The 26,803-nt window shown below is 40.5% G+C and overlaps 1 protein-coding gene across 1 annotated transcript in view; it reads left to right on the forward strand.

The window, feature by feature from the left end:
- Positions 1 to 13,781: 13,781 nt before the first annotated feature.
- Positions 13,782 to 26,803, forward strand: part of HS6ST3 (heparan sulfate 6-O-sulfotransferase 3) — a 760,542-nt gene continuing 747,520 nt past the window's right edge. The window contains exon 1 of the mRNA XM_054447365.2: positions 13,782 to 14,605. Within this exon, the coding sequence (XP_054303340.1) occupies positions 13,899 to 14,605 (707 nt within the window). The 5' untranslated portion in view covers positions 13,782 to 13,898. The remainder of the gene's footprint in view (positions 14,606 to 26,803) is intronic.

Below are 26,803 nucleotides of genomic sequence, written 5' to 3' on the forward strand. Positions count from 1 at the left end.
GATGAGTAGAAATTCACTTGTTGAATTGTTGGGGGAGTCGTGTTTCCAGAGAGAAACAGCATATGCCAAAGTCTGTAGGCAGGAGGTAATATGCATGGTTCATTCTAGAAAATCAAAGACCAGTGTGACTATAGCACAGAGAATGAGGAGAGCAAAGTGGGCATGGAAAGGGCCCTGAAGGCCATGTTCAAGATGTGATTCATTCTCTTAAAAGCAATGAGAAGTCATTAAAGTATTGTAAACAGGGGAATGGCATGATCTGGTATATAAAAAGAATATTATGACTTCAAGATGTAAGACACAAAAGCAGGGAGACCAGTTAGGGTAAATTGTGAGCCAAACCAGTGGATAATGGTAGCTTAGTTTATCATGCTAATGGAAATAAAAAATGTTTTGAGAAGTATTTAGAGGTAAAATCCATAGAACTTGAAAATGGATTGAAGATGAGCGGTGAGGAAGAAGAATTGTCAGGGATGACTCTTTTGTTTCTGGCTTAAGATGGTTTTGCCATTGACTTGGGGCACTCATAAGAGAAAGATAAGGAATTTGGTTGTAAACATGTGGAGTTGGCGCTATCAGTAAAAATACCAAACAGAGATATTGAGAGGGGAGCTGGCTACATGCAGGTGCTTACATGAAGGGAGAAGTTTAGGCTGGAGATAGGAAGGTCTGGGAGTCCCTGATATATAGCTCTAAGAAGAGTGAAAAGGAGTGATCATAGAGCTCAAATAACCTATGGCAACTATACATGGTAACCTATCCTTTATAGTCTTATTGGGTGTGACACAGGAAAATGAAATTCCCAGATAAAAATAATTCATTCATTCAATTATACAAAAATCCTCTAATATGTGTCAGTTATTGAGCTATGCATTAATACTAATCCAAAGAAGAGGAAGATATAGACTCTGCCCCTGAGTAGTCCATAATGTGTTGGGAACATCAAGCTTCCAGGCTCCAGCTCCTCAATTTAATTAAAAAAAAATGAGGCCATGGAGAAATCCATACCCCACCCAAAAGAAACAATCACCCTTTCCTATTGAGCCCATAGCTTCTCAAAACGCAGTGTTGCTATCCACCATGAACAAAGCCGTTGCATTGATTATTTGAGGAATCAACAGTCAGTTTAACAATCAGCACCTACTTAGAACAGCCTGGGCCTTTACAAGCAAGAAGGGCCAGCCAGAAGCAGGGCCAAAGTCTTGTTTAGAGCAGTGGCCCTCAACTTCGGCTTTACATTGGAATCACATGGAGAGTTTTAAAAATCCTGATGCCTGGATCCCAGATTCTGATTTAATTGATCTGCAATGTTGCCTTGATATTAGGAATTTTTAGAGCTGCCAAGATGATTCCATTGCTCATCCAAGGTTGAGAATCTCTGGTTTAGAGCAATAAACACCCAAAGACTCACTCTTCCCCATCCATACCAGGTTTTCCTTGTATGCTTAACCTGGAGCAAGCCTTTGATTGTCAGTCAAATCTGAACCTAGCTCACCTATCTATCTTGAGTCCTATTAATCATATTTTTACCTGTCTGATTCTATCATAAGTCTTTATTCTTAGAAAAGCCTATAGTTACAGTCTAAGTCTCACCTCAAATAAAAATAACAGCAATTACACTCTTGTCCCTGGCCTTAATCCAAACCTACATACTTTATGTATTCTGCAGTTTACTCATGGAATTTCTACCCCTCTTACCACTTGGGAACAGGGACCAGGACAGAGTCCAAGCAATGTTTGTGCACTTGGGTTTTGGGGGTTCAGGAGTCGGGAAGGAGCAAGGAAAACAGAATGTGGATAGTGACTCATGATGAGATTAGCAGCAATCCTGACTCGATCCAGAGTCACCACTGTGGTAGTCAATTGTCACTTTCCTGGGGTCACTATTGGGCTGTGGAAACCAGCTCCTGTGAGCTGGCATTTGTAGGTAAGTCTGAAGTGCCCTCAGCTTCGGAGAAGAGGGTATATGATGATTTGTGCAAACTTCTAGATTCAGCTATTTTTACTTTGACATACCCCAAAAATGAATCATTAAACACTCACGACATTGCATCCAAGAGGTGTCTAGCATAGATATCTTCACGTCTGTGGAGGCCCACGAAGCCAGAGGAGACCTCCAGGAAAATACCTTTAGTCAAGCAAAGATGAGTCTATTGCTTGCTACAGTTAAGAAGACCGCACGCCATGAGGAACCACAAATTGTCGTGAAAAGAGGGAGTTAGGAGGAGCTTATTTTAAGATCTGTGCTTGTTTTAAGTGATTTGGGGGAGGATTCAAAGAAGCAGGGGTCTGGATTGGGATCTGTCAGAAAGCAGGCCAATTAGGTGAATGGGTATCATAATATTTTTTATTTAAGGGGCAGGAGGAATACAGCAGAGCTAGAGTTGACATTGGAAAGGAAGCAGTTGTCATTCTTATTCTTTGGAAGATGTTTGGTTGTTTTGTGGTTGCACAGTCTGTTTTGAACTCTGTTCAGGCAAGTTTATGGAGTGGGCTTTTTTGTTTACTTTATAATTATGGCGAGTTCTCACCTGATGGTGAACTAATGTGAAGCTGTTTATATTCAACAGGAAAACACTGTGGCCTAGCTGGTAGCAACTAGGCCAGCTACTAGCTGACAGTTGTCAGGGCTATGTTTTTCTTTTTAACCAGACAATTTGGAGTCAGGGTAAGGATGACAACAGGGTCAAGGAATGATTAGGGATGAGGGATGGGATGGAAGTTAGGAAACATGAGCAGAAAAAGCTAATCTAAACAGGCATAATAGGTCTGCCACATTTCTTCAGCTAGAAAGCCCAATCAATCATTCCAAGAAAGTGTCTACTCATTCTCTCAAAATTCATTTGTACGAATGGGCCAAAATACAAACCTTTTTTTCTAAATAGCGTATTTCTTTCATCCTCTTCTCTTTCTTTTTCCTCTGTCTTTCCTTCCGTACTCATTCATTAATTTGAATCAACCAACCAATAACTGACCAGCCAATATTTTATTATGTACCAGGCACTGCACTAGTGTGTAGTTTCTATTGAAACATAACAAATTACCACAAATGTAATTGCTTAAAAAAACAATCATTTATTAGTTCACAGTTCTGTAGGGCACAAGCCCAGGAATACCATGGCTGGGCTTTCTGCTTAGGGTCTCACAGTGCTAAAATCAAGGTGTCAGCTGGGCTGATTTTCTGTCTGGAGATGCTGAGGAAGAACCTGATTCCAAGTTCATTCAGCTTTTGGCAGAATTCAGTTCCTTGAGGCAGCGTGACTGAAGTTCCTGTTTTCTTGCTGACTGTTGGTCAAGGACTGCTTGCTCTCAGCTCCTAGAGGCTACTGGCAGTTCTCTGCTATGTGGCCCCCATAGACAGTTCACAATATGATTATTGCTCTTCTTCCAGGTCAGCATAACTGTGTCTTTCTCCCATCCAAGTACTAACCAGGCTCAACTCTGCTTAGCTTACAAGATCAGACGGGACTGGTTGCATTCAGGGTGGTATGACTATACACAGGAATGTGTCTTTCTAATGTCTTCCCTGCAACCAACTGAAGACAATTTTCTACTTTTAAAGGTCTCATGTGATTAGGTCATGTCTAACCCGGATAATATCCCTTTTGCCCTATAACATAACATAATCACAGTTTTTGCCCATACTCAACAGGATAGGATTATACAAGGGTAAGGGTTATTGGGACTCATCTTGGAATTCTGCCTACCTCAGATCAATACAGATATCAATAATCAATAGTGCTTCCCCACAAAGAGCTCACAGACTTTCATAGGAGTCAGCCATTTAAACATAATTTAAATAAACAGTATGGTAATAGAGCTACATAATTGTAGTAAGGTTGAATAAATGGAGGCAATAATTAACTTTACCTGGAATAGAGGGATTATGGAAATCTCTATACAGAAGAGAAGATATTTCAGTTGAGTGGAAGGGCAAGCTGAATCATCAGGCGGAGAGGATGGAGACGAGTTTTCCTCATGGAAGGCCACCAGGAATATAAAAAGTGTGTGTGTGTGTGTGTGTGTGTCTGTGTGTGTGTGTGTGTGTGTGTGTGTGTTTGGCATGTGATAGGAAGGTAAGGTGGGAGGCAGGGTCTTTGCCATTGGAGCATAGTAGAGTGAGAAGAAGGAGCTGATAATCTAGACAGATAACATTCAGAGATAAAGTGGTAGAGCAGGAGCTGGTAAAATAGACCCAGGGAAGAGCAGTAGTCAAAGACCTGGTAGTACTTGTTTTCATTCTCTGCAAGCAAACACTCCTTCATGGGTGGTATGCTTGATTTGGTTAAATAACCATCATGTGAGGCACATGATCATTTATCTTGCTCTGCCATTTTGTGCTTTTAGCAAATAGAACTCACAACAAAGACCCAGAAAGACAGATGTTTCAATTTCCTTTTTTCAGGGGAATGAGATGTTTTTGCATTTGCTACATTAGGACAATACCTTAGAGTAAGACACTTAAATGATGTATTATTGCCTTATAAAATCACAAGAACAACATTTAACGAACAATAATTGGGGAGAATTAACATTAAATGAGCAATTCATTGGAAAGAGTGATCAGTAGACATCTACAGTGCATGGAAGGAGGAAAAATGAAAGAGCAACTGTTTCAAAATGACTTTTTGTGCATAAAGTATATGGAATTTGAGTGTCTGGAGTACAATTAAGAATTAATTAGATAAAAAGCCATGAGCCTCACAGTGTGATTTTAAAAACAAATACTAATATTAATTAATTGAATGACAATGAATATGCACTGCTGAGGTTATATGTAAGACCTTGACTTGCGTTTGGGTTTGGGTACGAAGATTTATGGCTACATTAAACTGTGGATTTTTAAAATGTCCAGAATATGCTTCTTGATAAAATAGAAAACTAGAACAATCGTAAGCAGAACTCAAAGCTTTACGAAAATGCTCTCAGGACAAGAAGTGTTTATACTGCCTGATCCCTTAGAGGAAAAAAAAGAGAAGTAATTATACAGGTTTGGAAGATAAAAAGGTTCTATTTAATTACCATTATAAGGTAGCAAAAATATAATTTTGTTGGGTAGCTAATACGCTTCCATGGCAAGGTGACCAGTCTTTTTGATAAATGAATATGTATATTCATATATATATAGATATATAATATATGTAATGGAATTTTGCTTTTGTGTGGTATAATTCAACAGACATTTCACTAGGAACATTGGTTTAAATGATAGCAAAATGTCATACTAAAAAGGTTTTTATCCGTAGTAGGAACACATAGAATGATTTTTCGAGGGAGTCAAAGCTCACTTCACCTTAGATAAAATGTAAGCAAGAAGTGTCAGGGTTTTGAAGCTAGGGATATGTTAGCAAGGGAGTTTGTGAAAACTCTTTTGGCAATTTAAAGGGAGAACATATTTACTTCTTAACATTTCAAAGAACATTTATTCAGATGCCTACTAAGTGCAAAGCACTGTGGTAAGTACCTAAAAAACTAAGAGTCCTATTTAAAAGCTGCTCTTAGAAGCTTCTGGATCATCTGTCTTTCTGTGCTGTTGAAAAAGGCCATCCTAATAGAGCAAAGAACAATTACCTAAAATATCTCTTAGAACCTGCTTTAGACATTTGATTTCTTATGATTAAAAAAATGTATCCACATATATGAAGAGAGAGAGAAAAAAATAAAATTCATGGCCAATGTAGAAAAGAGGAGAATTACATCCTGATTTGTGATATAAAACATTAGGAAAGAGAAAATAGTTTTTACCAAATGTGTTTCTACCTAGGATTTTTTTTCCAAAGGTAATAATTAAAGTTATCTGTCTTGCTGCAGACAAATTAAAGTGTATTTTTAAAGTTTGCTTTCTTAAGATGTAAGTAAACATTTTGAAGCTCAAAGCCATTTGAAAAACACAAACATTTTAGTTTGCTAGGAGAAAGAATAGTCATCTACACTGATTTTCATGCCCAATCATCTGTTTTGCCTCCCATATTAATGATCTTACCATTCACTTAGCTTTCCAAGCTAGCACACTTTGAGTCATCCTCAGTTTCTTCCTTTCTCACCCCTTCCTACTTAGTCACTGAATCCTATTGATTCTACCTTTGGAATATTTCTCAAATGTGTACACTTCTGTTCCATTGCTATTCCTTTTGTTTGAGGTCTCATTTCTCTCTTGGACCATGGTAATTGCTTACTTAGTCTTTTACAGATTCTGCCAACAAATATTTATTGAGCACTCACTCCTATTATGTTACCTATGTTATTAAAATCATCACATTTTAATCTCCTGTCCAGAATTATTGCATGAACTCTAGATCCTATATCCAGCTATTTATTTGACATCTCCATTTAGCTGTCTCATTAGCAGTCTAAACCTAGCTCACCTAAAGCAGAACTCAAAATTCGCCCTTGCTGCTCCCCACCCTCAACACCTCCTAACTTTTTCTCTCTCACTTTCTTCTTTTTAGTAAATGGAACTATCAGGCTTCCAGGAGCTTAAGAGACACCCCAAGAAACATCTTTGATTCATCCATTGTTCACTTCCTCTTATCCAACCGTTCAGTAAATCCTGTTGATTTGACTTCCAACATCCATCTTGGATGCAATCACTTCTTTCCACCTCTGGAATCAGACTACTTGGTTCAAATCTGAGTACTATCACTTACTATGTTACCTTGATTTCAAACGGTTTCAAAATCAGACTTTTCAAAGGGGAAAAAATGGCATCATTTTAAAATTCTAAAACGTGCCTTTACTATCAAGAGCCAAAGTATAAGAACAGTGAGGAAAAGTGTGTTCTGACTTAGTCTTTTTACGTCTTCCAAACTGGCTTTTTTTTTTTGACAGAGGAAAGACAGGGGGATTTCTAGATACTCGACAGGAGTGGAATTAATGGCTAGGAAAGAGTTTATAGTCTGCAGTTTGGTGTTTGGTCAGCACCTCACGATGATTTATTTATTACTGGCATTTATTTGGTGGGGGCAATGATAGAATTGTCTTGCATTAATGTGACTTGCAAATATTGCCCTACATTCAGAAACTGGATTATCCTTTGATGTATAGTAGGATTTCAAGATAGAAGTTATGTTTTTTGAGATATTTTATTTTATTTTATTTATTTATTTATTTTTTTGAGATGGAGTCTCGCTCTGTTGCCTAGGCTGGAGTGCAGTGGTGCAATCTCGGCTCACTGCAAGCTCCACCCGCTGGGTTCATGCCATTCTCCTGCCTCAGCCTCCCAAGTAGCTGGGAATACAGGCGCCCATCACCATGCCTGGCTAATTTTTTATATATTTAGTAGAGATGGGGTTTCAGCGAGATATTTTATGTTATAGAGAAGTATTTTGACCTGACATTTTTTTAAAAGCCTAGTTAATTGGGGAATATTATACTTCCCTAATTTCTTCAGTCTAAAAGTCTATAATTTGTCTGGGTGTATGATTGCTTCAACTAAGGTTTTTCTCTTCTTTTTCTTATATGTCAATTTTTAAGTCAGATTTATTCTTACTTAGCCTATCACTAATTTTAATTCTGGTGTCCACAAACACCTCTGCTCTTTTATTTTCTTCTTGAAAGGAATATTTTCTGCTCCTATTTCTCTTATGTCCAAACTTGAGATAGTTAAAAGACATAAGAATCTGAGAACTTCTTTATGTTGTCTACAGTAGTCAGGTCTCAGCATTTACACGTTGCAATACACAGTGTTTTATTAATTACTTTCTTTTCATGTTTCATTTACATTACAATTAGAGCATTATGTTAATTTCTGAGAAATTGTGTGTAGGTAGATTCTATTATCTATGATGCTTAACTTGAGATCATTAAAGGGATTACTTCAAAACATTTGTTCAATAAAAATGAGTGCTCCATCTGATGGGGTTAAACATCACTGGTTTCCATGCTAACAGGCCCTTGAGTAAAGGCCACAGAAGAGCTGAGGTGGCAGACAGAAGTGGCCTCGCAGTTCAGTGGAGGAAGATGTAGAGGATGTGGACATGACAGCTTAGATTCTAACAAGGCAGCGGAAGACCCAGCAGAAATCCAGGCTTGCACCTGCGACCAGGTAGGAATAACTGCACATGGAGGGGGTGAGGGGGAGCAGCGGGAAAAGGAAACTCCCCTGCAGACCACAATTCCCTTAGCCAGTACGAAAGGGCTTAGCTCACCGCAGGAAAAAGCAAAGAGGAAGGGGAGGGGAGAAACACGAATTTGACTATTTATTCCAAAGATACAGAGGTTAACTCAGAACTGACTGAATTAACGTAAGTTGAATGCTTCTCATTTCCCTCTGTATCAGGCAATAGAATCTTAAAGGCAAAGTCTCATTTTGTTATTTGAAAATGAAAGAAGTGAAATCTTTCCACACCAGGCCTGTGGACTTGGGTCTGTAAATTATTTTCCCCACCATTGCCAGCCTAGCCCAAGTCCCCATCATCTCTTGCCTGGAGAACAACAGTTACTTCCTAACTGATTTCCCTGCTTTCTCTTTTGTCTTTCCTAATCCATTCTTCACGGATTCCAGTAAGCTTTTAATATCAATCAGTCCTGTCATTTCCTCAGTGACTACTTTGCACCCACTGTCACGGCTCTGACCCCAAACCTCCCTCTCTTTCGTGTCTCTATCATTTGTCTGTCTGGAGCCCCCTAAACTCTTTTCTGCTCCAGACCTTTGTGCTTATTGTTCTGCTTAGAAAGCTCTTCTCCAGGATGTCTGGCACGGCTAGACCATTCTAATCCTTCAGGACTTAGCCCCTTTGCCTCTATGTAACAACAGTCTTTTCTGACTCTCCAGTGGAAAGGCCTGCCCCATTTCCTCCACCCTGCCATGAATTCTTTGTCATATCACCCTGCTATGTCCCCTCTTAGCACTTGTAATGATCTCAGTTGACATCCCTTTTGATGACAACTCCATCCTTTCAATTGTTTAGGCCCCAAACTTTGGCATCATCCTTGACTCCTCTCTTCCTCTTTTACCCCACATTCAATCTGTTTGGAAACTCTGATGGCTCTGTCTTGAAAATGCAGGCAATCTGATCTCTTCCGACCACCTCTGTAACCACCCTCTCTTGGTCTGGGCCACCATCAACCTCACCTGATTACTGGAATAGCCACTTAACCAGTTTTCCTGCTTCTGTGTTTTTCCTTTTACAGTTAACTCTCAATAAAACACTCAAAAGGATCCCTTTAAAACTGTTCAAATCCTCCAGTGGCTCCTCATTTCTCAGAGTCAAATTCTCACAATGGCCCACAAGGCCTGACATAACCTTCCTCCCATTGCCTTTCTGACTTCTTCCCTACTGTTTTACCCTGCTGGAATTTAAATTTTTGAGGGTAAAAATTATTGACTTTATTGTTCATCAGTGCATATCAAATACCTAAAACTACATGGCATACAACAGGGGCTCAATATATATCTTTGGATTGAATGAATGAATCTTGTTTACTTCTTTATAATTTATTTTTCCACTGTTAGACTGTAAGCTACATGATGACAGGATCCTTATTCTTGTTTAATAGCATATCTAGAGCATTCAGAAGAGTACACAGTACATAGCAAATGCTCAACAAGTCCTTATCAAAGAAATAAAAGAATATCTGTTGGGAAAAGATTAGTGCATCTACTTACACTATACTGAGTTAATGAATACATTATACATACAGATGGTTTCCATTCATTCTCATAGGCAGCTATCTATGGTGGATGTTACACAGTAAGGCAAAGAATGAACTTTTCAGATAAATAGAACTTTATGGAAAGTGGTATGTAGGGACATGGTTGCCCCCAAGTTACAATCACGTAGTGAACCGGAATATATCACAATCAGTATATATCCCAATTCTTTCTGCCATTAGTTCTAACTATGTGGGCGCTGTCTGCTTAACTTCCTGAGGAAAAAGAAAGCTGTGACTTTGCTGGTTATTTGCAAAACTGCTTACCCCAGGGGCTTTTGTGGGGAGAAAGATTGTTTACAAAACTGAAAAACAAAAGTCATTTCAGTATATAAGAGCACTTTCCATTCTTGTAGGAGAGAGTCATGCTGCCAATGACTTACATTATCTGTTTTATTTTCATCTCTATTGAAGGGCATTCATATCTCTCTTCCTCTGTGCAAACGTAGGGGATCCAAAACTATTCTCTGTGATCATTTGGATTGTTAATCTCTCCAGGGTTTCTTCAACATTCTCAAGGCAGTTTCTGGCACCAAAGGGAAAATGGAGAAGTTGAGATGCAATTTTATTTCCCAATTGAACTTGATTAAATGGGGACTGTTCTAATCAAAAGTTTGAATCCTGGGGGAGTGCGATGTTGTTAACAGGTTTGAGAATATTGCAGAAGAACAGGGAGGAAGTATACTAAAGTCAAGGCAGAGAAAGAATCAGGCAAGAAAATAATTGTAGTAAAGCTTATTAAGGCATAAAATTAGGTGAACAAATTGCTTCACAGATAGTGTTAAGCTCATTGCTAGACTGGCAAAGGAAGTGGAAGAAAGCTCTTTGAAAACATTATTTTTATTATTTTAATAATTTGTGTAGGAATCATAGTAGCTGCAATCTGTTAGGGAGAAACAATTGCCAGCTGGTGTCATCGTGGAGTAACTATAGTAGGCTGAATGCAAGTATGTTTTGCCTTTTTACCTGGAGAGCATTCAATTTTAGAAAGTTTCTATTCATTTTTGCCTGAATGTGAGGTCTGCCCTTGTAGATAAGGAAGCCTGTTTATTGTGTGATTTAAGAGCTTTGATTAGGTTCACACCAAGTTCCACAACTGTAATAGGGAGACCACACCTGGGACAGACTGTATTTACACTACCAAAGTTACCTATTATTAAAAAATGAATTTTTGAGTAAATGCCTGAATTGTCTGTGTAATTGCCTTGATTCTATGCATTGTTTTCCTTGTGGTTACCTCAAGGAAATGGAGTCACTTCATTAGCTATTTTACTGAAAACAAAACGAGATTTTCAGGGATAATGTTCTTTGAAAAGTGTTAAAGGTACACTTATTTATGGAAATACACGTTTTGTTAGCAATGTAGCTGCTACATGTTTGTCGTACATTTTATTTTAACAATTCTCCTAAGTGATTTATTTTAACAATTATACAATCATTTTATGATTGTTATTGTTATTTTTCCCTCTTTCTTGAAACTAATAGACTAAGTGACAAAATACTGCAGGATGTAGAATTGCTCAGCTTTGCCTATAAAGTCAGGAGGAGAGAGAACATAATTTAATTATTCTATTGCAATTCTGTTGTCTTTTCCTGCCTCTTGACTCAAATGGTCTCAAGAGGGGAGAGAGGAAATTATGGGCTCTGTTGTTGATGTTTGTTGAACTTCCTCAGTGAATGTATTTTGGGGATGTTAGCGGTTTCTAATTTGGCTTTGCTTTCACCTAGCTTTCCTTGCTTCAGTTTCCTCATCTCTGAAATGGGATATTATACTTCTCTTATCTCCTTAGAGTGTTGTTCTGAGAAGCAAATGAAATAATGGGTAGGAGAGTGCTTTCCACTATACAAACTACCACTGGCATTCTGGTTATCCATTTTGGTAGCTAATAAGGTGATGTTTATCCATGTGATATCAAGCAATTTTATAGGAAATGAGAAGCTTCTTCATTAAGGTGATATAAAAAGGTATAATGATGTTTTACGTAACTAAAGCAGAGGTATGTGTATATTAACCAGACACATTCAGAAAATAATTGTTGGGTTTTTGTTTTATCACAGTTTCTTGCTGTGGAGTGGGGTGTGATGCCATTAATAGGATTGCAAACTTAAGTGAGAGAAAAAGAAATAGAATCAAATAAGCTTTAAAGAAGCTGATTCATCTCACCCAACACCTTTTCTACTAATATATCCTCCTACATATTAGGAAAGGCACGGGTTGGAGTTGTCTATAGAGTTGAAAACAGGAAAGGAAGCAGAGGAGGGAAGTTTTATTGAGAAGAATTCCACCTGTCTAAACAATGAAAATAGTATCCTACGGGCAAGCTTTAGCATCCCTGAAAGAGCTCTGGATCTTCACTGATGGCTGCAGAGGGGACACCCTGATAAATAGATGACATCGACAGAGTGTCTCAGTAAGAAACAAGTGCATGGATTCATAAAGAGGCCAGATGGGAAGTTGGGCTGCTATGAAATATTATAGCACACCTGTGGAATACGGTAGTGCAGCTGGGAGGGACACATTGGTCTGGGCCAGGGAATCACACTGCATCGTCCTCACCTTTAACACATTGCCATTCTCCACTCGGAAAATAGGTCGAGCAGGTCTAGGGATTGTGGTAGGGCAGTTACAACAATTTGATCGTATATCTTTTCACTATCTGAAAAACAGAAGTTGTTATTGAGCAAAGATTTAGTTCTGGGGTAATACTAAATGCAACATCTAGATGTTTGAAAAATAAAGTTTCCAAAAACATCTGCATACAAATGAGGGCTTATGAAATATAGGCAAGCTTAACTCTTATCTTCCACCATTCTTGGGAAGGAATAAATCTTGAACATTTAGGAGTTCAACGTCTATTAGTAGAATGATTTTTTTAGGAGGTGATCCCTAAACTCCTTTTTATGTTCTAAGTACTGCATGGTTGAGGGCTGGACTGTCTAGTGCTGAAAGAAAGTGTGTATTGAACATAGAGCCTGATACACAGTAGGCGCTTAAGGGTTAATTGATGCCGGTTGAATACAGTTGCATAGTTGGACGCACCAAGTTTGTTATTAAGGGAGGACCAGCATAAAACTCGAGCACCAGTTAGAATGTCTTGGGTAGAAATTCACAGCAGTATGGAGCCACGTTCCCCTGCTGAGAAGGGAACTGCCAACCCGTGTAAAGTCTGGTCTAGTGAGTCTTCCCGCGAGTGTGCAGGTGTTATTCCTGAAAATAAGGCCGGCCACTACCAGACGGAGAAGCTGCCCATTTTAAGGTCTCAGATCAACGCCAGCGACGCTTACCTCGGGGCCTCTTCTCGCCCCACCTTTGCCTTTCTGCCAAATCTCTCCTTGCTCCAGGCCGAAGGGATTCCCACCCCCAGCTGCCTCCTGCGAGCCCCGCGGAGCAGCGGACTCCTCCCCTGGAAACTCCTCCGGGGCTGGGGAAGGCTTTGGCGCATGCTCCGTACCTAGGGCAGGTTTTTGCTGCGGGTAGCAGGGCTCCTGTTACACCGGCTGGCGGGTTGTGGCGGTGCCAGCCTGTGTGTGCGAGTGTGTCTGCGTGCCTGCGCCTGGGCGGACAGCCCGGAGCGGCAGTACGACTCGCCGGGAGAGGCGTCTCCGCAGAGGCGCCTCGCCCGCTGCCACTGCGCTGCGGGGGCCGCTCTGCAAACTTGCGGCAAGCGCCGTCAGCCCTCGCGGCTCCACAGCCCAGCGACCTGCCGGCAAAGGCGCCGGGCGCGCGTGCCGGGCGCGGTGTCCGCGGCCGGCCGGGGCGGCGGGAGCGGGCCGCGCCTTCGCCCTTGGCCGGCGCCCTGGCGAGCCTCATGCAGCCCCGGCGCTCGCGGCCGCAGCTACCCGGCTGCCCGGCTGCGCGCGGCAGGTCCAGGACCCGAACCCCGCTCCCCAGCGCCTGAGCGCCTGCAAGCCGCCAGCGGGATGCCGCGCGTCGCCTGAGAGCGCCGCGCCGGGGCGGGAGCAGGGAGCGGGCCGGCCCGGGCGCCCCCGGGAGCGCAGGGCGCCACACGCCGCAGCCGCAGCCGAGCGCGCCGGCGCCCGCCTCCCCCGCCCGGCTCGCAGGCCCCGGCTCCGCAAGCCCCGAGGGCCGCGGGGCCGCCAGCCAGCCACACGCCTCGGCGTCAGGGGCATGGAGGAACGGCGGGCTCCGAGCCGCGCCCCGGAGTCCGCGAAACTTCCGAGCGGGCGCCCGTCCGCCCTGCCGCCGCCGCCGCCGCCGTTTCGCCTGCCGGCCTGAGAGCGGGACCATGGATGAAAGGTTCAACAAGTGGCTGCTGACGCCGGTGCTCACTCTCCTCTTCGTGGTCATCATGTACCAGTACGTGTCCCCCTCCTGCACCAGCTCCTGCACCAACTTCGGGGAGCAGCCCCGCGCGGGGGAGGCCGGCCCGCCCGCCGTCCCGGGTCCCGCCCGCCGGGCTCAGGCGCCGCCCGAGGAGTGGGAGCGGCGGCCCCAGTTGCCCCCGCCGCCCCGGGGGCCCCCCGAGGGACCTCAGGGGGCCGCGGCGCCGGAGGAGGAGGACGAGGAGCCCGGAGACCCCCGGGAGGGGGAGGAAGAGGAGGAGGAAGACGAGCCGGACCCCGAGGCCCCCGAGAACGGCTCCCTGCCCCGGTTCGTGCCGCGCTTCAACTTCACCCTGAAGGACCTGACCCGCTTCGTGGATTTCAACATCAAAGGGCGCGACGTGATCGTGTTCCTCCACATCCAGAAGACCGGGGGCACCACTTTCGGCCGGCACCTAGTGAAGAACATTCGGCTGGAGCAGCCTTGTAGCTGCAAAGCCGGCCAGAAGAAGTGCACCTGCCACCGGCCTGGCAAGAAGGAGACGTGGCTCTTCTCCCGCTTCTCCACCGGCTGGAGCTGCGGGCTGCACGCCGACTGGACGGAGCTCACCAACTGCGTGCCGGCCATCATGGAGAAGAAGGACTGTCCCCGCAACCACAGCCACACCAGGTACTGTCCCCCGCTGCGTCTCTGTTCTTGCCTCCCACCCCCCGTCCCTCTTCCCCAGTCCTGACCCAGAGCGACCCCGCGCTCCCTGCCCCTGCCGATGGTTTCCTGGCGTCTTCAGCGGTTGGCGCCGTGGCTTTGGGGAGGGATGAGAAACCTCCGGATAGTGCCCAGGTCCTGAACTCGTTCTTCCCCCAGCCCCACCGCTTCCTGCCACCCCTCTGCCTTCACCCTCTAAGATGTGCGGAGCCACCGTGTGGATCCTGCCTGGTGCCTAGCACGGCCTGGCCTCCCTCCCAGTGGACGCTGGAAAAACGCCCTGAAATGGGGAGGGGATCACGGTCTGGGTTAGACCAGCCTTGTAGAATTGTGAACTTAAGTTTTGGGAGTGCAAACCCAAACCCAGGAAAAGGAAGGAGGAGTAGAGAGGCAGGGCAGGAGTTTTCCAGGCGAGGTGAAGCTGGAGACAAATATAATCCCTCCATAAGTGGCTTTTGGGTGGCAGCTCAGGAAACCGTCAATCCTCTTGATGCCACTTTGAAGACACACGTGCAAATTCCTGTTCTACCTCGATAGATAACTCTAATTCTGGAGATGGTCTTTGTTGCCCAGCAGTGCCAGGATTTGGACTCACCTGTCCTCAGAAAGATTTCCATGCTCTTCCTAGGCCATTACATCAACTTATTCCAAAAGTATGTTAAATGCCTACAGGGTGCCTGACAGTGTACTAGGTGTTAAGTGACTATAAAGATAACATAACATCCCTTGTTTTCAGGATGGAATGACATTCTTGATCCCCTGCCTCCCAGCCTTAACAAACAGTAATACAGTGGAGAATTAGGAAAGTTAAAAATCTTAATAGCCAATGAAACTGCTTACATTATTAACATGCTTTGAGAGAGACATGGGCTTAATAATTTGGTTGAAGGTTCTTTCTGCCCATTGCAATTTGAAGATTAATCTGACATGCTTGCTAAATGACGAAAATATTAAAAGCTTGGAACACTAGTTCATTAAAGTTTTTATCTTAAAGGTTTCAAACAATTTGGTATGAGGAAATAGGATTTTAAAAGCTCAGGCTCATTATGTTGATATCCCAGATAGCTTTTGCATTTGACGTTATAGAAAAGTTTTATTTACTGGAAGCTACCCAGATTCTGGAATTCACCACGACTGAAGCATCTAATTCTACTTCATTTCTCCAAGAATGAGCAAAATTTCATTATGGGATTTTTTACTCTGGCAATTCTTCAGATACTTTCCCTCCTCCCTGCTCCTTTTCCTGTTTCGTGCACATTGGTTAGAATAAGAAACTGGATTTGGAATGAGGGCATTAGGCTCTTCCCTTAGTATATTTTACGGATCCCTTGCTTTTAAATATTTTTAATAGCGTATTACTTTAGATCCTGCCCCTCTCTTTTAGGTTAAAACAGTTTTTCAATTAAGTATTACTTCCAAACCTCCTAACACACAACACTATTACTTCAGTGAGACACAATTTCTGCTACATTTCATCCAACCTTGTACTCCCTGTTTAGATTAATTCCTGATTGACCCCAAAGGGTTTGCTAGACTGCTTCCCAGCTTCCATTTCACTAAAACTGGAGTCTTACTGGTTATCACATAGAAACGTCTGATTACTCTTCAGTAGGGGCTGGCATTATTTTTGTCCCAGGTTCATAAAAGTCTTAGTAAATAGATGAAGATTTTAAAGGACTTAGAGGAGGATGTGGAATCTAAAAATAATTAGATTTTTGCTTAGTGATGAATAACGTTACTACAGACCCTGAATAGGTGACAAGCAGTAAGGTCTCACTTCTATAGGAAATACTTAATATCTCTATTCTGTTGACACAGGAAAACTCCACTGTGACTGTTAAACATGTGATTTCTAGTGTATGATCAAGTTATTTTCTTTGTTTAGTAATGGAGCATAAACATTCACTTCTCCCTGAATCACAAGTTAGCAGGCAATTAGTCACCCTGTTCTGGTTTCCTTTTCTTTCTAAAAAAAAAAAAAAAAACATTTTTGGTAGTATTTTGTTTTTACCTCATTTTATAATCCTTCTTTCTTTTCCTTCCCACCCTCTCTCTCTCCCCAGTAATTCTCAATTACTTCCTTGCTCTAGATACTGTAGGAGGGAATAGTTGCGGCATATGCGAAGTGCCCTGCATCAAAAGCTATAGGGAAAAAGTTGAAAGGATGTTAACAGTAGCATCTCTCTAGCAGAGAAGATTGAATTAGTTGTCTGTCATTGTAGTGTCTGTGTACAGCATTCTACAGTCAACTAGATTAGCCTGGATAATGGAGGGTACATTTTCACAATGCAAAATGGCAGATAATCTATTGGTACATAATGGGAACAAGGTTCTACTTCAAATAGGGCTGACTCTAAGCAAAATTGATAAGTAGATCTTGTTGATTTTGGTTCCCTAGTCTTTCTGCTTTTGGTTCCCCCAAAGTGCCTCCTCCCAATTTCGCTCAGAGATCAATGCCTTTATGGATCACATAATGGGTAAGAGTAAGGATTCTGGAATCAGCTAAATATGGCTCTTGTACTTACTAGCCATGTACCCAGGAGTAAATTACTCTTTCTGAGTCTCAGTTTCTTCACTTTCAAAGTGTAGATAATAATTAGTATGGCCATTATAGGGGTGTTGTGAGAACTAAATGAATCAATGCATGCAAAATGCTTAGCATAGTATATATGCATAGTATAATATGCTGGCATATCATACTTACTATGTAGATATATAATAATACTGCAATATCAGTTGTTAATTGCAATGATAGGTTCCCTATTCAAGGCCTTCTTCCTGAAAAACCATGAAGTCAGTTTCTTAGAGAAGCTCTGTATAAATGGGTCACCTTACAGAGATACCATTTTATGATTACTTGTATTAAGCATCCTAGGTTGCAAACTTAAACAATAAATTGAAAATTATGGACATTTGGGCATCAGTCCTTGCAGGGGGCAAGGTGGGGAACAAAGTTGGGGGCACACAATATAATTGGATATACATTCCGTTGGTAACACAAAAAACTATCTGGAATGGTGAGAGAGGAGCTGAGAACATCTAGGACTGAAGGCAGAAGCAGGAAGCCAACTCTGAAAAGAAATACATGGCAAACTTGAAGGGGCGATCATATGGATTATGTGGGTGATGAAGGGGCAGGACCCTGGGCTGGTGGTTTGAATCCAGCACAGAGGTAACTTCTGACCACAGAAATGGATTAGAATAGTGTGATGGCAAATCGGAATTACTTTTATCATATCACTGATGATTTTTTCCCATTATTTTTGTGTTGCTTTCCCCCCCAGTTATTTTTTTGGCAGGCTATTCTTTCTCACTCTCTTTATGCTTCCTTCTTTATTACTGTACACCCCTTAATCTGCATGTCCAGAGCCTTAAAAGACTCCTTTTTTTTGCATTCTTGAGTATGTATAGAATCATAGCATTTTATGGCTAAAAAGGACTGAAGAGAGAATCTAGTCCCACATTTTTCATGGGGAATGTAACAATAAAAAGGTGAAATGATATGCCTAAGGTTTCTTGAGGGAATTCATGTCTTCATTTTCATAATTTATATTCAATGTTTTGCTTACTATATATCTTCTGTTTACTATGGAAAGTGTAGTGGAGTGTGCCTTAAGCACCTACTTACTATGTGCCAGGCACTATGATAGTTCTGGGAATTGTGTTTTGAATATTGGCAGCCCTGTGTAGCCTAGGCTTCATCTCTGGTAAGTGAGTATCACTCCCATTCTTAAATAATGATGGAAAGATATTCTATCTGCATCATTTTGTAGGATAGAATGGCAATTTTTCTCTTTTATAACCTGTATTCCATTAGTTTTGTTAGAATAGTTTGAACCCTGTGGATGTTATATTAAATAGGACCTTCTGTGTTGCAGGTCATACCAACCTAACCCAAATTTATTTCAGCCGGAGGGGAATTATTGGCTAAACCAGTCACACCACCGGAAGGTTGGGGAGAGGTGGTTTCAGGAATGACTGGAACTGGAGATTTGGGGTCTTTCTTCCCATACTCCTTTCCATATTGATCTCATTCTATCAAATTGGCCAATTCCACAAGATGGGCAAATGTTCTTCATATCTAATAGCTCCACAAGCCGAGAGGGAAGCAGGCCTTCTCTGAGTTCCAGTTTGAAATTTTGGGGAATGACTCTGATTAGCCCAGCTTGGAACTTGTGACTATTCTTTCAGTCAATCATGTGGCCAGAGAGAGAGATAAGGTTATCTGACTCACCTTGTATCACAGAACCATTTATATGACTGGTGTGTGTGTGTTTGTGTGTGTGTGTGTGTGTGTGTGTGTCTGTTATCAGGAAGAAGAGGAGCTGCCATAGATACAGCTCCTGGATGGACCACTGGATTCTGGACAACCCCTCCAACTGTGTCAACTGTAGGTGCAAATACATGAGAAATAAATGAACCTTCAGATCTCTTTTTTTTGTATCCCACTTAGGAAAAATTTTAAGTCAAACTGCAACTCGAATTTATTTGCAGCATCTGGAAACCATGTCATATAAGAATTAATTGAAAGAATGTGTAATATTTAATATGGAGATGAGAAAAATAAGGAGAGACATAAAAGCTGCCTTCAAATAGTAAAAGGAATGAGATGTGGAAGGTGAGGGAGGCTTGTTCTGTATTGCACCAAAGGATAGAACTAGGATAAGAACTGATGGGATTTCAACTCAGAGTAAGAAAGAACTTAATAAAATTTATAACTGTCTAAAAAGAGCATGAACTCTTTGATGCTCACTCTCAGTAAAAACTCGAGGAATGTCTGGTTAACTACTGATGTTGTAAAAGGAATTTCTTCTTGGGGAAAGGCTTAGCCTGGATGGCCTTTTATTTTAAGTTTTGTTAGTTCTAATGTAAGCTGAGTGCAGGGTATCTTTCTTCTCCTCCTTCCTACACCATGCATAGAAAGGAAAAAAAGGATTATAAATGAACTAGTCCTCTAGCATTTGTAAATATTTCTACCAAGGAAACTTTTTGTAAAGTCTGGTGATATAGACTGTTTTACACATTCAGGGCCAAAAGCAATAAATGGGTCCTGTGTATTAGGTCGTCTGCTTCTTAATAATAAGTATAAAAAGATAAGATGAGAAAATATAACACAACTTGCCACAAAAACCAGAACCACTTTGAAACATTATCTGGTTATTGCTTTTCCTTTAGACAGCGGGCTAAAATATATAAGGAGGTTACAGAGCTCTGTTTCAAAGGCTAGACTATTATGGCCTGTACTGCTTTCTAAAGCATAAGCTGTTTGATGTCTCTTCTAATTAGAATTGTTGAACTGCCAAGAAGGTTAATTTTTACCATAAGGTTTTTGTAATGTAAAACTAAAGAGCAGTGTAAAACTAAAGAGATATGAGATTGTTCTGTCTGTAGGCCATACCTACTGATTTGTTCATTATAGAGTCTCCTAAAGTACTGCTTCTGCTTCAAACCAACAATATTCGCTATAAATCAGAAAGAGGTGAAATTAAACCCTTTCAGTTTTTTGAGTAGCGAAGACATGAATTGGAAGTAGTAAACGGTAATAGATGATTTATGCTTCTGCCTTCTTCCTGATGGTTACCTTGGAATTTTTGATTGGGTTGATTTTAGAGAAATTGAAATGTTCTCATAATAGAAGTGAGGCAAATTTAGCTGCCAACAATGTGGATTTGCTTAATCTTAGACTCTTATATTATTATTCCCCAAAGCTAATTATTATCATCTCATTTTGACTAAAGACAATCAGAAGCTTATGGCATTTGAAAGTTATTTATGCTTGATAATGAACTAAACAGTTTAATTGAGACTGGCAAATCCTAATGTGATTTTAAGAGTTATGAAATAAATTATTTGGCCAAGAAATAGGTTCAGTATGAAAACAATTAAATGGAAAATCCAAATGAATATTTTATAGTAATCACTTATCTTTTTTTTGAGTTCGTTAGATTGTGGATATCATTTATAAATTCCCTGTTGATTTTAATTGGCCAAATTAATGTTTTGTAGTAATCACTTATCTTGTTTTTGAGTTTGTTAGATTGTAGATATCATTTATAAATTCCCTGTTGATTTTAATTAGCTAATACAACTTTGTTTAAATTATAGCTGAGCATTCATGTATTAGAAGGAATAGTAAACATTTTTTAACTTGGACAGTGTTATTTGTTTTTATCTTCCTCTGGCAAATACAGTTGCTCAGTAAGACACATGTAAAGTGCCCAGCATAGAGATTAATTTATAGAAGATTCTTAATAAACGTCAGCTTTTAGATTATCTGGAAAACATAGCAGCATAACTTGACAAGATTGTGTTATTTAAAAGATAGAATTATCAAAATTCCAAATGACTCTGTTATTTCAGGTTCAAATTCTAATTATTAGTGGTTGCCTTCCATAATTAGCAAGATGCCCACTCCCCGGATTCTCTAGAAGAGAAGTAAAAGTAAATGTGGAGACCAGAGCTTATTGGACTTATTGGACTATTGGACTTATTGGACTTGTTGGACTATTGAGGAGGTTTCTCCTATTAGACTGTATGCCACACATCAGAAATTCATTTGTTTACTGACAGATGTATTTGCCTCTTGAAAAGGTTAATGTAATCATTCATTTGTGCTTTAGAAAAAAATCTGCCTAAACTGAGAGTATGTAAACTCTGATGTAGGATGGAAGGATGAGAGAGCTATATATTAATATAACCTCTGGTTTATATAGATGCTAGATTACTACTGGTCAAGGCTAGGTGGCTGAGGTGGTGGTGGTTGGAGATCGTAATATTGGAGAACAATAGAGATGATGAATTAGGAAAAAGACTTCAAGAGAGATTGGAGGAAAACGATGACAAATTTATCAGCCACTGAAAATCATGCGAGTGCTTGATTTGTGAATGTAATTGGGGTAATGTTTAAAAGCATGGACACTGGCCAGGCATGGTGGCTCACACCTGTAATCCCAGAACTCTGGGAGGCCAGGGGTAGGTGGGTCTCTTGAGCCCAGGAGTTCGAGACCAGCATAGGCAACAAAGTGAAACCCTATCTCTAAAAATCAATAAATAAATAAAATAAAATAAAATGAAATGAAATAAAAGCATGAACTCTGAAGTCAAACTACCTGGATTTTAATCTGATTCAGTCACTTACTGTCATGTGGCCCTGGGTTAAGTCAATTATCTGCTCTGCACTTCAGTTTCCTTCTCTGGAAAATGTTGGTAAGAAGAGCACTATCTCATGGTGAGCTTTGGTAACCCATGTGGTACTCTTAGGACAAAGCCTGACACATAGTGAGGAAATCATAAAAAGAGTTAGCTATTATTATTTTCTCCTGAGACTCATCTCATGCATATACGTTTGTTGTTGTTGTTGTTTTTGAGACGGAGTCTCGCTCTGTCACCCAAGCTGGAGTGCAGCGGCACGATCTCGGCTCACTGCAACCTCCGCCTCCCAGGTTCAAGCAATTCTCCTGCCTCAGCCTCCTGAGTAGCTGGGATTAAAGGCGCCCACCACCATGCCCAGCTAATTTTTGTATTTGTAGTGGAGACGGGGTTTTACTGTGTTGGCCAGGCTGGTCTCGACCTCCTGACCTCAGGTGATCTGCCTGTCTTGGCCTCCCAAAGTGCTGCGATTACAGGTGTGAGCCACCATACCCCACTACATATATGTTGTTTTTATGTAAAAATAAAATGATAGCTAAACCTGTACCATCTTTTTTGAATTTGGAACTTCTTCTCCTGAATAGTGTAAAAATGAATTTTCAAGCTGTGATGCAAAAGAGAAGCCGTGAATGATAAAGTCAATGTTAATTCTTAGGATGCTGTGGATATTCACTGGGCACTCAGTCCAAGAATGGAAACTTGCAGTCTTTTCCCCTCCCCCAGCATATAGTTTTATTTTTTATGGGAAATTAATGAAACAGCAATAAAAATGTTTACACATACAATTAAATTCATACATGAAGCAATCCTGCAGTGAAATTGAATTAGTTGCCTGTGGGCACATAAATATTTGTAGTTCATTCCTATTATTAATATCTTACCATGCTTTTATTGGTAAGTACTGTGTCATTTGTTTTCAGAACCTTGCATTTGACATTGTCTTTTATGTTTGCTCCTGCTTTCTAGTTTTTTTATAAACATCAGAGGGTATAAATACTAATCACCTCGTTGTCCTCGGTATTTATTTATTAGATTTACAAAGTATTTCTTCCAAATAATGAAAGATTCTGGATATTTAAGTGTAAACCTGAGAGATGGCATCTGTATTTTGTGGACTCTAGGAATGTGTAGAAACTTCAAATGTGAAAACATAGACCTAGAAAGAAGAGCAAACATGGTTTTAAAGAAAGACATGTGGTAACATAATGCATGTCTGTAAATCTGAGGGTAAGAGCCCCATAATATAGTAAAGAACAAGGTGACGTGCCAAGAAAGAGATATCGCACAGTGATCATGTAAAGTGTAAATTGGAAGAATGATACAAAGGAGGGGGAGAAGAAGAACAAAAATAGTCAAGGTAAAGAATGAAATCCTAAAATAACTGAATCAGAAAGAAGGTAATATTGAATGTAGAAGACAGAAATTTATCTGGTATGCAATGGTTTGGCTCAATGGTGCAGTTAGGGGAAGTAATCCACTATCCAGAAGGCTATCTGATTTGGAGGTCGAGTATATTTAAGTGCTACTAATGTATATTTATCTACTTATACATTCTTTTTCTGTATCATGCTGCTGTTTTTAAAGTATTGGTAGCTTTACAGGTCCTGGCAGCAAGCAGAGGCACACTTTGGGATTTCAAAGGAACTAGTTTGAGAGATATGGACGGGGATAGGGAAACCAATATTGGACCTCAAGGTACCTTGCAACCAGTGACAAGAGGAAACTGTTAACCCCATTGGATGTGAAGAGGCAAAAGGAGAGAACCGTGTTATCAGTATTTTTTGCCTGCTGGTGGCTGACAGGAGCTCCAGTTTCAGTAGTAGGAGAGAGCCGAAGGAGAAACTTCTGGAGAGGAGGTGTTTGCAGAAAGCAGCCACTGCTAGAGCTATAGAGCAGAGGCCAAGAGAAAGGAGTGGGAGTGCTTTCTCCTCCCACCTGTCCATTTCCTCCTATTGTCTTCCAGAGTGAATCCACTTAGAAGCTAAAGGGCAAGAGAGCTGATGCATTCCGTGGCCTTCAGCAAGTCAGAGAAAGATGGAAAATGGATTTGGGGTCCAGTGATGGGAGGGATGAAAATGGAGACTAACTTGCACAGTGTCTAAAAATAGTTTGAAATTTCTTCCAATTCAGTTTATGGATGCCCTGGTTGTGTTCTACAAATGAGACCAAGAACAGATACCCCATATTTTAGTACCTGTACTGCATGATTTTCTGCATGGACCATTAGTCTCCACCTAAAGAATGATGAGTGCAGCAAAGGGCCACTCTCCAAAGGAACAGTTACCACAGACAAAGTGACTTTTCGCTGAGTAATAAAAATCATGCTAATTTGGGTGTTTGTCATATTAGTACCCCAGAATCATCTGATAATAGTGACAGATTTGGCCAGTCATATCTATATTATGATGCACAGTAGACAACACACATTTTATAAATTTGAAGTTATATAACAATATTAGTTAAGGCATGACAAGTAGTTTGCAAAACTGGCTATAGTTTGCAAAAACATTTATGAGATGAGACCCTTTCTGCTGCTTAGATTTTCTTCCAAGAGCATTAAAATTCTCTAGAGTAATATTTATGAGCTTTAAGACTCTGAAGGTAATAGGTGAGGGAAGAAATACATTGTGTCATGTTTGAAACTATCCTCATATTTTTAGTTTTAATTTTAAAGGACTTTTGAAGCAATATTTCTGCATTTATTTTGGGGGAATGTGATATGTTGAAAGTACACATGCATGTACCTTTTGGTGCAAAATATTATGAAGAGCTTCTAATACTAGATACTAAAAATATTTACATAAAATTGGTATCTGACAAAACTTGCACAAGAACCCTCAATTCACTGCTTGAATTCTGAGAGTCAAAATGCCATCAGCAAAACACTGTTCAACATATGTATTTATAGATGACAAAATCCTTATCCAATACCATGTCTGTAGGTAGTATATCTATTGACATCGGTACATATATGTTACGTTCATTTCTCCCATCCAGAGGAGGGGATTTTGAGTTGCTGGGAACAATGCCATCCATGGAGAATGTACCAACCTGAATCCTCTCTGTCATTGTACCTCCTTACACGTAGCTGTCTTTTCTCTCCTCTCTCTCTTTCTCTCTCTTGCACGTGCACATACACCATTTTATGACATAGCTAGAGTCATCAATGGCCTATAAACAAAAGGATCATTTTCAGGTCTTTGTCTCTGAGGCCACAAAAAAATTGCCTGAGGAAATGTTTTCTGCTGGCTATGAAAGTTATTAGTTCGAAGGAATGTGCACTTTGTTGGTCCGAATTTAAGTCCAGTGAATTTAGAAAATCTGGGAGAGGTATCAGAGAAGGTATTTTTTTTTCCCCACACAGCTCCCTTGAGTTCCTTATTGTGCCTCTGTATATTTGGTGAAAGAGGTGGACTAATAGATATTTCTATCTGTAATATTTCTATGAATAAACATTTCTGTCACTACTTTTATTGATAAATGTCAAAACTACTTGTGTCTAAAAACTTCTCACAACATGAAGGAACGCGTGTACATTGGAAGTGTCCAATTTATTATTGGGTGTATTCTTAATTTAAAAATATTTGCTAGCTGGGCGTGGTGGTGGGGGCCTGTAGTCCCAGCTACTTGGGAGGCTGAGGCAGGGTAATCGCTTGAACCCAGGAGGCAGAGGTTGCAGTGAGCCAATATCGGGCCACTGCACTCTAGCCTGGGTGACAGAGTGAGACTCCGTCTCAAAACAAAAAATAAAAATAAAAAAAATTGTTAACTTTCATGGACCATTCTTTGTCTTTTAAAATCAGACTGAGGCCTAAAACACCACTGCAGATAATTTCTTTGCTTTGAAGGTTTTATTCTCCAAGTTCCTTATGTGTGCTATAAAGAATAATTAATGTAATGAAAAAATCAATATGGTGTATAAATTATTTAGGCTTTACTATCATTGTAATTTTCTCTTCAACACCTATTGATCGGCAACAATTCATTTGTTAATTTCTTCCTAATAAGATATTCATTGTATTAGGTCTGTAGTAGTGCTGTCCCTGCACTTTCGCAAGCAAGTCATGAATTACTAATGATACATGGAACAAGTTAACTTACTAGTGAGTGGTATGAGATGGAAAACAGGCAAAGGGAGTAATTTGAAATGCAGTCCTATAGAAACACTGTGTAGGCGGACAACTGCTAATAATTCAGTGAGTATACTCTTGCAGGATATTAATTTGTACTTTAAAATGTTATCAGTACGTGTTTTTCTTGGCATATATGTGTTTTTAAAATTAATTTTAAAATCCATGATTCTCTTTTTTTGAGAGGGGGGTGGAGGGGCTGGTTTTCCCTAACCATTTACAGTAATGCCCTGAAAATGATGGTTATTAAATAATGTTTTGACAGTTGATAACAGAGTTACTTCAGAGTTTAGGAAAAATCTGAGACCTTTTTGAAACCTAAAGAGAGATGAGTCCAAGAAGAAATCAAACTACCAAATTCATGGCAAAGAGAACTTGTGCATTGGATAATTTGGCCGAGTGGTATCCAGAAAAGACCTCTAAATTTGTAATCAGGCAACCAGGGTTTGAATCTGGGCTTCCTCACTTACTCGTTCACTTATTTATTATATCATTTCCTGCCAACATATCAGTTTCCTGAGGATGGTGAGTTTGTGGTCTCCTCTGCATTATCAGTGCCTAGAGTAGTGCCTGGTGCATAATGGCTGTCAAACAAATGTTGACCGAATAAATGAAAGAATGAAGCAAGCGTAAATAAATTTACTAATTTATGAGACAATTTGGATAAGAATGCGTGCCCTATATCCTGTTTTTTGGAGTTGTGGGGTGAGAAAATGACTACGAAGGCACTTCGTAAATTATACAGTACTGTGCTATACAAATTTAAATTTATATTGACGTAAGAAGGCTTTTGATATAAAATGGAAAAGGAAGGAAAGTTGGATTTTGAAAATGCAATGAATATGTAATTCAGCTTTTATAGAGCATTTCAAAACACCGGAAT

This window comes from Pongo pygmaeus, chromosome 14, assembly GCF_028885625.2.
Source record: "Pongo pygmaeus isolate AG05252 chromosome 14, NHGRI_mPonPyg2-v2.0_pri, whole genome shotgun sequence".
Classification (NCBI taxonomy): domain Eukaryota; kingdom Metazoa; phylum Chordata; class Mammalia; order Primates; family Hominidae; genus Pongo; species Pongo pygmaeus.